Source organism: Myotis brandtii, unplaced genomic scaffold (genome assembly GCF_000412655.1).
Source record: "Myotis brandtii unplaced genomic scaffold, ASM41265v1 scaffold15, whole genome shotgun sequence".
In the NCBI taxonomy this organism is placed as follows: domain Eukaryota; kingdom Metazoa; phylum Chordata; class Mammalia; order Chiroptera; family Vespertilionidae; genus Myotis; species Myotis brandtii.
In genome coordinates this window covers 1822409-1835489 of record NW_005355410.1, presented here as the reverse complement: position 1 = coordinate 1835489, position 13081 = coordinate 1822409, and the positions used below count along the sequence as shown (strand labels likewise).

Genomic DNA, 13081 nt, shown 5'->3' with positions numbered 1-13081 from the left:
TTCTAACTCTCTATCCCTCTCCCTTCCTCTCTGTTAAATATCAATAAAATATATTTTAAAAAAAGAAAAGAAGAGAAAAGTTATTTGAAGAAATAATGACAGAAAACTTCCCCTACCTGGTGAAAGAAATAGACTTCCAAGTCCAGGAAGCGCAGAGAACCCCAAACAAAAGGAATCCAAAGAGGACCACACCAAGACACATCATAATTAAAATGCCAAGAGCAAAAGACAAAGAGAGAATCTTAAAAGCAGCAAGAGAAAAAAAGTCAGTTACCTATAAGGGAGTACCCATACGACTGTCAGCTGATTTCTCAACAGAAACTTTGCAGGCCAGAAGGGAGTGGCAAGAAATATTCAAAGTGATGAATAGCAAGAACCTACAACCAAGATTACTTTATCCAGCAAAGCTATCATTCAGAATTGAAGGTCAGATAAAGAGCTTCACAGATAAGGAAAAGCTAAAGGAGTTCATCACCACCAAACCAGTATTATATGAAATGCTGAAAGGTATCCTTTAAGAAGAGGAAGAAGAAGAAAAAGGTAAAGATACAAATTATGAACAACAAATACACATCTATCAACAAGTGAATCTAAAAATCAAGTGAATAAATAATCTGATGAACAGAATGAACTGGTGATTATAATAGAATCAGGGACATAGAAAGGGAATGGACTGACTATTCTTGGGGGGAAAAGGGGTGTGGGGGATGTGGGAAGAGACTGGACAAAAATCGTACACCTATGGATGAGGAAGGAGAGGGCGGAGGGTGGGGTGGGAACTGGGTGGAGGGGAGTTACGGGGGAAAAAAGAGGAACAAATGTAATAATCTGAACAATAAAGATTTAATAAAAAAAACAAAAACGTAATAATGTAAAAAAAAAAAAAAAAGAGTACAGCAAAAGAGCAAACATGCCATGTGAACTCTAGGGTTTGCTAAGAAAGGCCAGACTACTCACCCTACCCAGTCTACATTGAAAATCAGGAGATCTTTGGGAGGGAGGAAAGTTGTGAGTTTTCACTTTGGTAGGAATGTTTCTCTTCATCCTGATGAGAGGCCAACTCTGCCCCCAAATCAAGTGAGGGGCACTCCAGGAGAATTAGTCCTAGAGACTGGGTGTGACTCCCAAGAAGGAGATACTGGTCATGTCACTCCCCTACTGAAGACATGGATGGTGAGTTGCAGAAACTCAAAGGCCTATCTCAATGCACCAGAGTAGAGGTGGCAGGAGGGTTAAGAGCCCTTGGTGTGTAGGGATGCATGTGACACAGAAGCTGATTCTTATCCCCACTTTGGAAATTTGGAAAGAAAGAGACTGGCTAGAGCAGCCCATAATAATTGAGCAAGGAAAAAAGGCAGCAGTGAACGCATTATTCCCATTGTGAATTTCCTATGGGCCAAGCAGATGCTACAACAGACTGCTGGGGACTCCAGCAGAAAGAAAATGTAGGGTGGTGTGCTAAAAGCAAGAGCTAGCAGAGGGGAACCAGTGTCATAATAAGTCAGTCACCTATGTCAGGGAATTGTGTGGTGTAGAAATCCTTGAAAGACTTCCAGACAACCAACAAACATATCCTGAGAAAGAGAGCACACAGATGAATAATGCACCCAGAGAGCACCGATTGATGGATTACAGCAGCACCAGTCCTTAAAAGGTTTGCCCACTTCCCTCCTTCCCCAATATACTGTAGAAGTAAAGAAATTAGAAACAGTGAGGAGTAAATGGAAAAAGAGCAAAACAAGGCTCATACCTCCTTTCCCCATCACAGATCAGAGATACTCGCAAGTGGATCATAATTGCCAAAATATTATTTATTTTTATAATCAAGAGATAGGAAAACAACAGAATTTACAGGAAATTTCATGAAGCAGCAGAAATGGGAAAGACAAATTATGTTTGAAAACAACAGGAGAAAATAAAGCCATTTCCTGTGGGGTTTTTTCCCCTAAAATTTAGCCCACTCAGTATACCAGTTATATAAAGATTAGTAAAAACATACATGTGAAGAACTTAGCATGATATCTAGCACTTAGTAAAACTCATTACAATCCAATGTTGGCTCTTATCAGTCAATAATTCAGTCAAGACTTCAATATTATCTTGTGTTATTGTTAAGATTGCTATCTCTAGCCATTTCTCTAGTACAGTGATGGCGAACCTTTTGAGCTCGGCGTGTCAGCATTTTGAAAAACCCTAACTTAACTCTGATGCCGTGTTATAGAAATTTTTTGATATTTGCAACCATAGTAAAACAAAGACATATTTTTGATATTTATTTTATATATTTAAATGCCATTTAACAAAGAAAAATCAACCAAAAAAATGAGTTCGCGTGTCATAGGTTCGCCATCACTGCTCTAGTAATTATACATTCTAAGTAGAGCTTAGTTTGTGATCTAATTTTGGCTAATGCCCAAAAACAATTGACAAAGTTATATGGTGTGCCTTCTGGGCAACTTGCTTCTTAATCTAGAAATTTTATTATTTATTAACTGATGGTCTACTTTAATTCCCTGAAAATTATAAACTTACAGATGCTCTTTAAATTCTGAAGACCATTAAAAAATTCCACATGGTAAAGATCATAAGAATTCCACAGTTTATAAAGAACAAAGTCTGTTAAAAGGCACTAGGGATATAAGAGTTTGGTTTAGGAGGAAACCAAGATGGCGGCATAGGTTAACGCCGGAGTTTGCTGCCTCGAACAACCACTTCAAAAATACAACTAAAAGACGGAACGGACATCATCCAGAACCACAGGAAGGCTGGCTGAGTGGAAGTTCTACAACTAGGAGGAACCGAGAATCAGAGGAGGCGCAGTGCTGAAGTAAAATACTAAGGTGCGGAGTGCACGTGGCGTGGGCTGGTGGCTGAGGGCGAGGTTGTCTGTTTCAATCCGGAGGGAGCCTCAGACTCTGAGCTCCAGATCCGGGCGAGTCTCTAGGGACCCAGACTCAAACGGGAGAAGCAGGACTGTCTGGCTACGGTCCCTCTGAGGTTTGCAGCGGTTGCTGGGACAGAGAGGCAGAGCCCCTGGGGACGGACTGAGAGCAGCCATAACTGCTCCCTCCTCCGCCCTGTTGATCCCGTGGGACCCGCCCCGCCCAAGCCCTGCACAGATGCATTTGCCGGATAGCCTCAGGCAAAGGCTAGATTAGCACCTCCCTAGAGGACACAAGTTCTTCCACTGCAGACACAGCTGATTAACAGAGCCAGTCGGCCTGGAGGTCAAATCCCTCTAGTATTAACTACAACAATCAAGGCTTAACTACAACAAGACTGCGCACAAAGACCCCTAGGGGGTGTACCAAGAAAGCGTAAAAAATGCGGAGACAAAGAAACAGGACAAAACTATCAAGGGAGGATATTGAGTTCAGAACCACACTTTTGAGGTCTCTCAAGAGGCTTCTAGAGTCTGTCGATAAACTTGATGAGATGTACAGGAAATCTAATGAGACCCTCGATGGTGTGATAAAGGACCATCTAGAAAGTAAGCATACACTGACTGAAATAAAGAATATTATACAGACTCCCAACAGCAGACCAGAGGAGCGCAAGAATCAAGTCAAAGATTCGAAATGCGAAGAAGCGAGAAACACCCAACCGGAAAAGCAAAATGAAAAAAGAACCCAAAAATACGAAGATAGTGTAAGGAGCCTCTGGGACAGCTTCAAACGTACCAACATCAGAATTATAGGGGTACCAGAAGATGAGAGAGAGCAAGATATTGAAAACCTATTTGAAGAAATAATGACAGAAAACTTCCCCCACCTGGTGAAAGAAATAGACTTACAAGTCCAGGAAGCACAGAGAACCCCAAACAAAAGGAATCCAAAGAGGACCACACCAAGACACATCATAATTAAAATGCCAAGAGCAAAAGACAAAGAGAGAATCTTAAAAGCAGCAAGAGAAAGAAACTCAGTTACCTACAAGGGAATACCCATACGACTGTCAGCTGATTTCTCAACAGAAACTTTGCAGGCCAGAAGGGAATGGCAAGAAATATTCAAAGTGATGAATAGCAAGAACCTACAACCAAGATTCCTTTATCCAGCAAAGCTATCATTCAGAATTGAAGGTCAGATAAAGAGCTTCAGAGATAAGGAAAAGCTAAAGGAGTTCATCACCACCAAACCAGTATTATACGAAATGCTGAATGGTATCCTTTAAGAAGAGGAAGAAGAAAAAGGTAAAGATACAAATTGTGAACAACAAACATGCATCTATCAACAAGTGAATCTAAGAATCAAGTGAATAAATAACCTGATGTACAGAATGAACTGGTGATTATAATAGAATCAGGGACATAGAAAGGGAACGGACTAACTATTCTTGGGGGGAAAAGGGGTGTGGGAGATGCGGGAAGAGACTGGACAAAAATCGTGCACCTATGGATGAGGACAGTGGGTAGGGAGTGAGGGCGGAGGGTGGGGTGGGAGCTGGAAGGAGGGGAGTTATGGGGGGAAAAAAAGAGGAACAAATGTAATAATCTGAACAATAAAGATTTAATTTAAAAAAAAAAAAGGCACTAGGATCAGAGCATTTGAGATCTTGCTCTCCAGCAGATATCATCAGTTTGGCTCAAATAAACTCATAAAATTTCTCAAAAAAATAAAAAGAAAAAGCACTAGGATAATTTCCCTACTTCTACCATTTTATAAAAAATAGGTGAACCAGAGGATTCCAAAATGTTGGCGGAGTAAGTGGAAGCTACACTGACACTCTCCCAGGACCAAACTGGAAATACAATTAAATTACAGAAAAACTACCCTGAAAAATCAACTGAAGACTAGCTGGAGAGAACCTGAAAATCAAAGATGGAAAGTGAAGACCACATAGAGACTGGTAGGAAGGGCAGAGGTGTGAAAGGGCTGGCCGGGCTCCCACAGACAGCAGCTGAAGTTTCTGAGGGATATCTCAGCTGTGGGGGGTTCCCACTGAGAACTCTGGGGTCTAATCCCCAAGCTGGGCTCCCCAGCCCAGAGCACCAGAGTGAGAAAGGTGCCCACTTAACATCTGGCTGTGAAAAGGAGCAGGGTTGCTGTCTGCCAACAAGAGATGGCTGGAAATGCAGGCACCGTCTTAAAGGGCCAATGCACAAAATTTCATGTGCAGCCACTCTCCTTAGGCTCCGGCAGAGGGAGCAGAATGGACTAGAGCAGTGTGAGCAAAAGCCAGGACTCGGGCACTGGGGTTGGAGCTCAGAGAGCAGCCACCCCAGTCTGCTGTGCTGAGTCATTCCCTCACCATTCCCTCATGCTGCAGAAGAGATTTTTCCCAGGCAGACCTTTGCTATTCAGGCAGTTTTTGCCTGAGGGGAAGGCAATTGCCTCACCCTGTTGGAAGACCTCTCGCTCCACCCTGTAGTCCAAGCATGCCAAACTCAAAGGCTAACAGGGGCCAAATAAACAAGGTTTAAGTTTATGTGAGCCGCAAAAAAACAAAAACTTCTATTTTCATAAAAAGTAGGTTTATTTCTATAGAGACATGCTGAATACAAAGGGCTGAAGTAAATGAGTAATCATTAACATAAAATAACAACATTTTAATAAAAATTAGTATTTTTTCTTAAACATTAACTTATCAGACCCTGAATAACTGCACAAATTAATAAGTGTAAAGCAAATAAACCTATTTTTCTTGTTCTCCGAAAGCGAAATATTTCCTGTTGTGCACATCAAACAAGTCAGTCCAAGATTAATGACGTGGCAATCGGCTGCTAAAATATTCACTGCTAGTATTAGTGGAGAGAAATTGGTGCGCCTGCATGTAAGACATGTAAGGGAAATGATTGCAACATGATTATAGTAATCAGTCATTAGCGAGCATTGTAGTTCGTTATTAATAATTATGTATAACAGGTTATTGTAAAAATTAAGTTATGAAATTTTCATTAAAACGTTTCGTACATACTATCATATTGGCTGGGCTGCAAAAATATTTGTTGTGGGTCGCATGTGGGCTGTGAGTTTGACATGCCTGCTGTAGTTGATAGCCTGAGGCTAATCAAGTCTGAGTGTCAATGTGACTGCAGGCAGAGGAAGGTCTCTGGAGGCTTTAAGTATTTGTGTGATCCAATCCTGGGCACAAAATTAGGAAAAGCAGACGGTGGTACACACCGTGGTTCTTTCCAAAGGCACCCAGCCCCCGCAGAGGGAGCCACAACCTGTGGGTTGCTGATAGCTCAAAACAGGGGACTCAGGTCCAGTCACAAACAGCATCTGATGTTGTTCTGCACTAGAGATTGGGAGGCGTAGCAGATCTACCTGATAGCCAAAATGGGGAGACAAAAGAAACTCCAAATGAAAGAACAAGAGAATTCTACAGAAGAAGAGCTAAACGAAATGGAGATAAGAAATTTATCAGACATAGCGTTCAGAATAATGGTGGCAGAGATGCTCACCAATATGAATAAATATATAAAAACTATGAAGAATGACACAGCACTAATAAAGAGCACATTGGAAGGAATACACAGCAGATTGGGGGAAGCCAATGATAGGATCAGTGAATTAGAAGACAGGGTAGGAAAAAAATCACTCAATCAGAAAACCAAAAAGAAAAAAAAAAATTTAAAAACAGGGGACAGCTTAAGGGAGCTGTGGAACAACATGAAACATTATAATATTCACATCATTGGAATACCAAAAGGAGATGAAAGTTAGCAAGGGATAGAAAATGTGTTTGAATAAATAATGGCAGAAAACTTCCCTAACCTGGTGGAAAAAAAAGTCATACAAGTTCAGGAGGCACAGAGAGTCCCAAGCAAGAAGAACTCTAAAAGGCCCATACTCTGACACATCATAATTAAAATGCCAAAAATTAAAGACAAAGAGAGAATCTTAAAGGCAGCAAGAGAAAAGCAAACTGTTACCTACACAGGAGTTCCCATAAGCCTGTCACCTGATTTCTCATCAGAAACTCTACAGGCCAGAAGGGAATGGCATAATGTATTCAAAGTAATGAAAAGCAAGGATCTGAAATCAAGATTACTATATCCAACAAGACTATCATTCAAAGCTGATGGTGAAATAAAGAGCTTCCCAGACCAAAAAAAAAAAAAGGCTAAAGGAGTATATAATCACCAAACCAGCATTGCAAGAAATGCTAAAGAGACTGCTGTAATGAGAAGAAATAGAGAAAGAAACATAGGTACAGAGTTAAAATGGCAATAAATAAGTACCTATCAAATAATAACCTTAAATGTAAAAGGGTTAAATGCTCCAATCAAAAGACCTAGGATATCTGAATGGATTCAAATACGTGACCCAATTATGTGCTATCTACAAGAGACCCAACTCAGAACAAAAGACTCACACAGGATGAGAGTGAAGGGATTGAGAAAAAGCTTCAATGCAAATAGAAACGAAAAAATGCTGGAGTAGCAACACTCATGTCAGACAAAATAGACTTCAAAAAGAAGGCCATCAAAAGAGACAACAAAGGTCACTGCATAATACTAAAGGGATCGATGCAACATGAGTTTATAAACCTGATAAACATATTTGCACCCAATACAGGAACACCTAAATATATTTTTAAAAAACTTCTAGAGGAGTTTAAGGGAGGGATTGACAGCAATACAGTCATAGTAGGGGACTTTAACACCCCCCTGACTTCACTGGATAGATCTTCTAGACAAAAAATTAACAAGGAAACAGTGACTGTAAATGATACACTGGATTAGATGGATTTAATTGACATTTATAGACCATTCCACCCCAAAGGTATGAAATATACATTCTTCTAGAGTGCACATGGGTCATTCTCAAAGACAGACCACATGTTAGGGCACAAAACAAGTCTCTACAAGTTCAAGAAAATTTAAGTCATATCAATCATCTTCTCAGATCACAATGAAATAAAATTAGAAATCAACTAAAGCAATTACACCCAAAAAAATTCAAACACATGTAGGCTAAATAGCATGTTATTAATCAATAAATGGGTTACCTAAGAGATCAATAAAGAAACCAAAAACTTCCCAGAAACAAATTAAAATGAGCACACAAAATCTATGGGACACAGTGAAAGCAGTCCTCAAGAAACAAGATAAATCCTATATAATAAAAGGGTAATATGCAAATTGACACTAATGGCAGAACAACCGGGAATGACTGGGAACGACCCGTCGCTATGACACACACTGACCACCAAGGGGCAGATGCTCAATGCAGGAGCTGCCCCCTGGTGGTCAGTGCACTTCCACAGGGGGAGCACTGCTCAGCCAGAAGCCGGCTCGTGGCTGGCCAGCGCAGCAGCAGTGGTGGGAGCCTCTCCCACCTCTGTGGCAGTAAGGATGTTGTTGGACATCCCCCAAGGGCTCCCAGCTGCCAGAGGGATGTCTGACTGCCAGCTTAGGCCCGATCCCCCCGGGAGTGGCCTAAGCCATCAGTCGGACATCCCCCAAGGGGTCCTGGACTGTGAGAGGGCGCAGGCCGGGCTGAGGGACAGCCCCCCCCAAAGTGCACAAATTTTTGTGCAGTAGGCCTCTAGTTAATAATAAATACAACTTAAAGAATTAGAAAGAGAACAACAAGAAAAGTACAGAGTAAGTAGATAAAAGGAAATAAGTATTAGAGCAGAAATAAATGACATAGAGGCTAAAAATACAATCTAAAAAAAAAAATCAATGAAATCAAGAGCTGGTTCTTTGAAAAGATAAACAAGATTTATGAACCATTAGCCAGACTCATCAAGAAACAAAGAGAGTCCGAGCGAGTCTCCACAACTGTCTCCTTGTGGTGCGACCCTTGAGCCTCGCTCTTCCCGTGGCTGCGGCAGCAGCAACGGGAAGGAGCAGAAGCGAGCAGGCAGCGGGCTCCATGGAGAGCGGCGGATGCTGGAGCAGAGGTAGCGCTTCCTCCACAGTACCCGGACTCCAGTGACCCATGCTCGTGCCTTGCCCTGCGTCGGAGCGGCTGCCGGTTCCGGGACTGACCGGCCTCGCTGCCCACCCCACGCTGCTGCCTCACCTCCCGACACCCCTGCGCCTGACTCGCCTGGGTCCCACTTCCCGGGGGGTGGCGGTGTCTGGAGGAGAAGCGGCCGCCAGAGCTCGCCTCTATGATGAAGTTCAAGCTCAACCAGACACGGACCTACAACCACGAGGGCTTCAAGAAGTGGGCATCGTGCCTGTGCTTCCGGAGCAAGCAGGAGGACGAGGTGTTATTGGTGAGCAGTAGTTGGTACCCAGACAAATGGGTTGTCTGAGGAGGAGGAATAGAGCCCGAGGAGGAGCCCGGCAGTGCTGCGATGAGGGAGGTTTATGAAGAGGCTGGAGTCAAAGGAAAATTGAGCAGACTCCTGGGCATATTTGAGAACCAAGACCAAAAGCACAGAACATATGTCTATGTTCTTATTGTCACTGAAATATTAGAAGATTGGGAAGATTCTGTTAATATAGGAAAGAAGAGAGAGTGGTTCAAAGTAGCAGATGCCATCAAAATTCTCCAATGTCATAAGCCTGTGCATGCAGAGTATCTGGAAAAACTAAAGCTGGGCTGTTCTCCATCCAATGGAAATTCCACAGTCTCTTCTCTGCCAGATAATAACACCTTGTTTGTAACTGCTGCACAGACCTCTGGCTTGCCATCTAGTATAAGATAGTATGGGAGGTCATCTCCCACCATGTGCAATCTCATGGGAGAGGCTTCTTTATTTTCCTTGGCAAACATCTGAATGATGCTTGCAAACTGAATTTGCAATACAAGGTTTTCAAACAATTTGCATGTTTTCCAGATGCTTTTGAATCTTTTTTTTTAATAGTGTAAAATATTTTAATAAGCCAAATACCAATAATGAATTCTCAGAAAGAGAAACTCAACAAACAATCCCATTTACCACTGCAACAATAACAAAACACGTAAGAATAAACTTAACCAAGGAGGTAAAAGTCTTGTACTCAAAAAACTACAGGATGTTGAAAAAAGAGATAGAGGAAGATATAAGCAAGTAGAAGAATATAGTGTGTTCATGGATTGGTAGAATTAACATCTTTAAAATGTCCATACTATACCCAAAGCAATCTACAGATTCAATGCAATCCCTATTAAAATACCAGAAATAGAATACTCCAAAAAATTTCTATGGAACCAAAAAAGTCCCCCAATAGCCGCAGCAATCTTGAGAAAGAAGAGTTGGACGGATCACAATACCAGATATCAAGTTATACTACAAAGCCAGTGTAATCAAAACAACCTGGTACTGGCTCAAGAACAGGTATATAGATCAATAGAACAGAACAGAGACTCCAGAAATCAACCCAAGCCATTATACTCAATTAATATTTGACAAAGGAGGCAAGAACATACAATGGAGTCAAGACAGTCTCTTCAATAAATGGCGTTGAGAAAATTGGACAGATACATGCAACAAAAATGAAAGTAGAACACCAACTTACACCATACACAAGAATAAACTCAAAATGGATAAAAGACTTAAATTTAAGTCATGAAACCATAAAAATCCTAGAAGAAACCATAAGCAGCAAAATCTCAGACATCTCTCCTAGCAATATGTTTACCCACACATCTCCTAGGGGCAAAGGAAACGTAAGGAGAAAATAAACAAATGGGACGACATCAAAATTAAAAGCTTCTGCACAGCAAAAGAAACCATCAACAAAATGAAAAGGGAGCCCATTGTATAGGAGAACATATTTGCCAATGGTACATCTAACAAAGGGTTATTATCCAAAATATATAAGGTACTCATACAACTTAACAGAAGGAAGACAAACAATCCAATTAAAAGATGGGCAAAAGATCTGAATAGACCAGTGATGGCGAACCTATGACATGCATGTCAGAGGTGACACGCGAACTAATTTTTTTGGTTGATTTTTCTTTGTTAAATGGCATTTAAATATATAAAATAAATATCAAAAATATAAGTCTTTGTTTTACTATGGTTGCAAATATCAATAAATTTCTATATGTGACATGGCACCAGAGTTAAGTTAGGGATTTTCAAAATGCTGACACGCCGAGCTCAAAAGGTTCGCCATCACTGGAATAGACACTTCTCCAACGAGGACATACGAAAAAATGCTCAAAGTTACTGATCATCAGAGAGATGCAAATTAAAATGACAATGAAGTATCACCTCACACCTGTCAGAATGGCTACCATCAACAAATCAACAAATGACAAGTTCTGGCAAGGATGTGGAGAAAGGGAACCCTACTACACTGCTGGTAGGAATGCAGACTGGTGCAGCCATTATGGAAAATAGTATGGAGTTTCTCAAAAAATTAAAAATGAACTGCCATTTGACCCAGTGATCCCACTTCTAGGAATATATCCTAAGAGACCTGAAACACCAACAGAATAAATGTATGCACCCCTATGTTCATAGCAGAGCAATTTACAATAGCTAAGATCTGGAAATAGCCCAAGTGCCCATCAGTAAATGAGTGGACCAGAAGCTGTGGCACATTTACACCATAGTTTACTCTGCCGCTGTAAAAAAGAAGGATCTTTTACCCTTTGAGACAGGATTGGAGGGACCTGGAAAGTATTATGCTAAGCGAAATAAGCTAGTCAGAGAAAGACAAGTATCACATAATATCACTCATATGCGGAATCTAATGAACAAAATAAACTGATGAACAAAATAGATCCAAGGGAATTAGAAACATGGACAACAACAGACTGTAGAATCTCAGAGGGAAGGTGTGGGGGGGGGGGAGGAATTAACCAAAGAACTTGTATACATATATGCATAATCCATGGACACAAACAATAGGGTGGTGAAGGCCTAGGGTGGGGTTGGGGGGCAGCTAGAATGGATCAATGGGGGGAAAAGGAGGACATATGTAATACTTTCAACAATAAAGAAATAGGTGGACCCATATTCTTCAACATACCATGGGTTAGCGTTAGAGATTTTAAAATTTTATTAACCACATGCATTATGTGCCCTTCCTTTGATATCCACTGGTACAAAACAGTAAAAAGACATTTTCAAGACAACTGGGGAAAATGGCAAAGACTGGGTATGATGCTAAAGAATTATTTTGTTAGGTGTGAAAATAATATTGTGTTTATGTTTTTAAAAGTTTGTTACAGATACATACTTAACTATTTAGGGGTGGTATAATTGGATGTCTGCAATTTGAAATTATCTGGAAAACAAGGGGTGTGTGTGTCTGTTTGCAGGAGAGCAGTAAAGATGAGACAAAATCAGATGGGTACATAAAGATGAGACAAAAACAGATGGGTACATAAAGATTCACTATTTTCTCCACTTTTTATACTAAAGGAAAAGCAAGCACTGGGTCTGAATGCTTTAGATGCTATTTATCTGATATTAACTTGAAACGTATTCTCACTTAAATCAGAGAGAATAAAAAGGGAGCCCATTGTATGGGAGAACATATTTGCCAATGGTACATCTAATAAAGGGTTATTATGCAAATGCACTTAAAATGCACCTTTTGGTACAATACCAGACTTTCTTCAGTCTGTGTAGAATTGCCTCTAAACTGCCCATCTCTGTCTGATATATCAACAAATCACAGGATGCCAAAGCGAAGAGGGGCTTTCAAGAGTACTTCGTTTTCCTTCTGCATTTTAAAGATGGGGAACTGAGGCTCAGAAAGTTTCACTGGTCCGCAACTGGACAAAATATCTGCGTACGTTTAAATTACCGGTAACCAGCGCAAATGTCTTAACTGGCAACGCGGGCCTGCTCGAGGTTTATAAACACCCTTTTCGTGTCTTTTCTGTGGAAGCACTAAGAAAAACACATCTCACAAACCAACCATTAAGCAGGCGCAGAGATGAAGGCACGCGGCGAGGACCTCCTCTCTCCCACTTATCCAGCTCCGCGCCCCCTGTCAGCCGGCGCCCGCGAGCTCCGAGAGAAGCAAAGGGCGCATGCGCGACAAAGGACGCAGCGCGGCACAGGAAACGGGCTGGTCCTCTCGGGCGCGTCCCGCCTTCCCCGGCCGCCCAGGTGGCCGCTTACCCGAACTCCAAATGACCCCCGGGAAGTTGGAAACTGCCAGCTCCAAATGACCCCTTCCTCTTTCCCAGGAGGACACAGCGAGGATGCCTGCAGCTAGTCACCACTA

At 41.5% G+C, this 13081-nt stretch overlaps 1 protein-coding gene and 1 pseudogene across 1 annotated transcript in view; one reads left to right on the top strand and one right to left on the bottom strand.

Moving 5' to 3' along the window:
* NUDT15 (nudix (nucleoside diphosphate linked moiety X)-type motif 15) overlaps positions 1–13081 on the bottom strand; it is a 31379-nt gene that overhangs the window by 17864 nt on the left and 434 nt on the right. The window contains exon 2 of the mRNA XM_014535751.1: positions 12976–13078. Within this exon, the coding sequence (XP_014391237.1) occupies positions 12976–13078 (103 nt within the window). The remainder of the gene's footprint in view (positions 1–12975; positions 13079–13081) is intronic.
* LOC102252858 lies at positions 8720–9695 on the top strand (annotated as a pseudogene).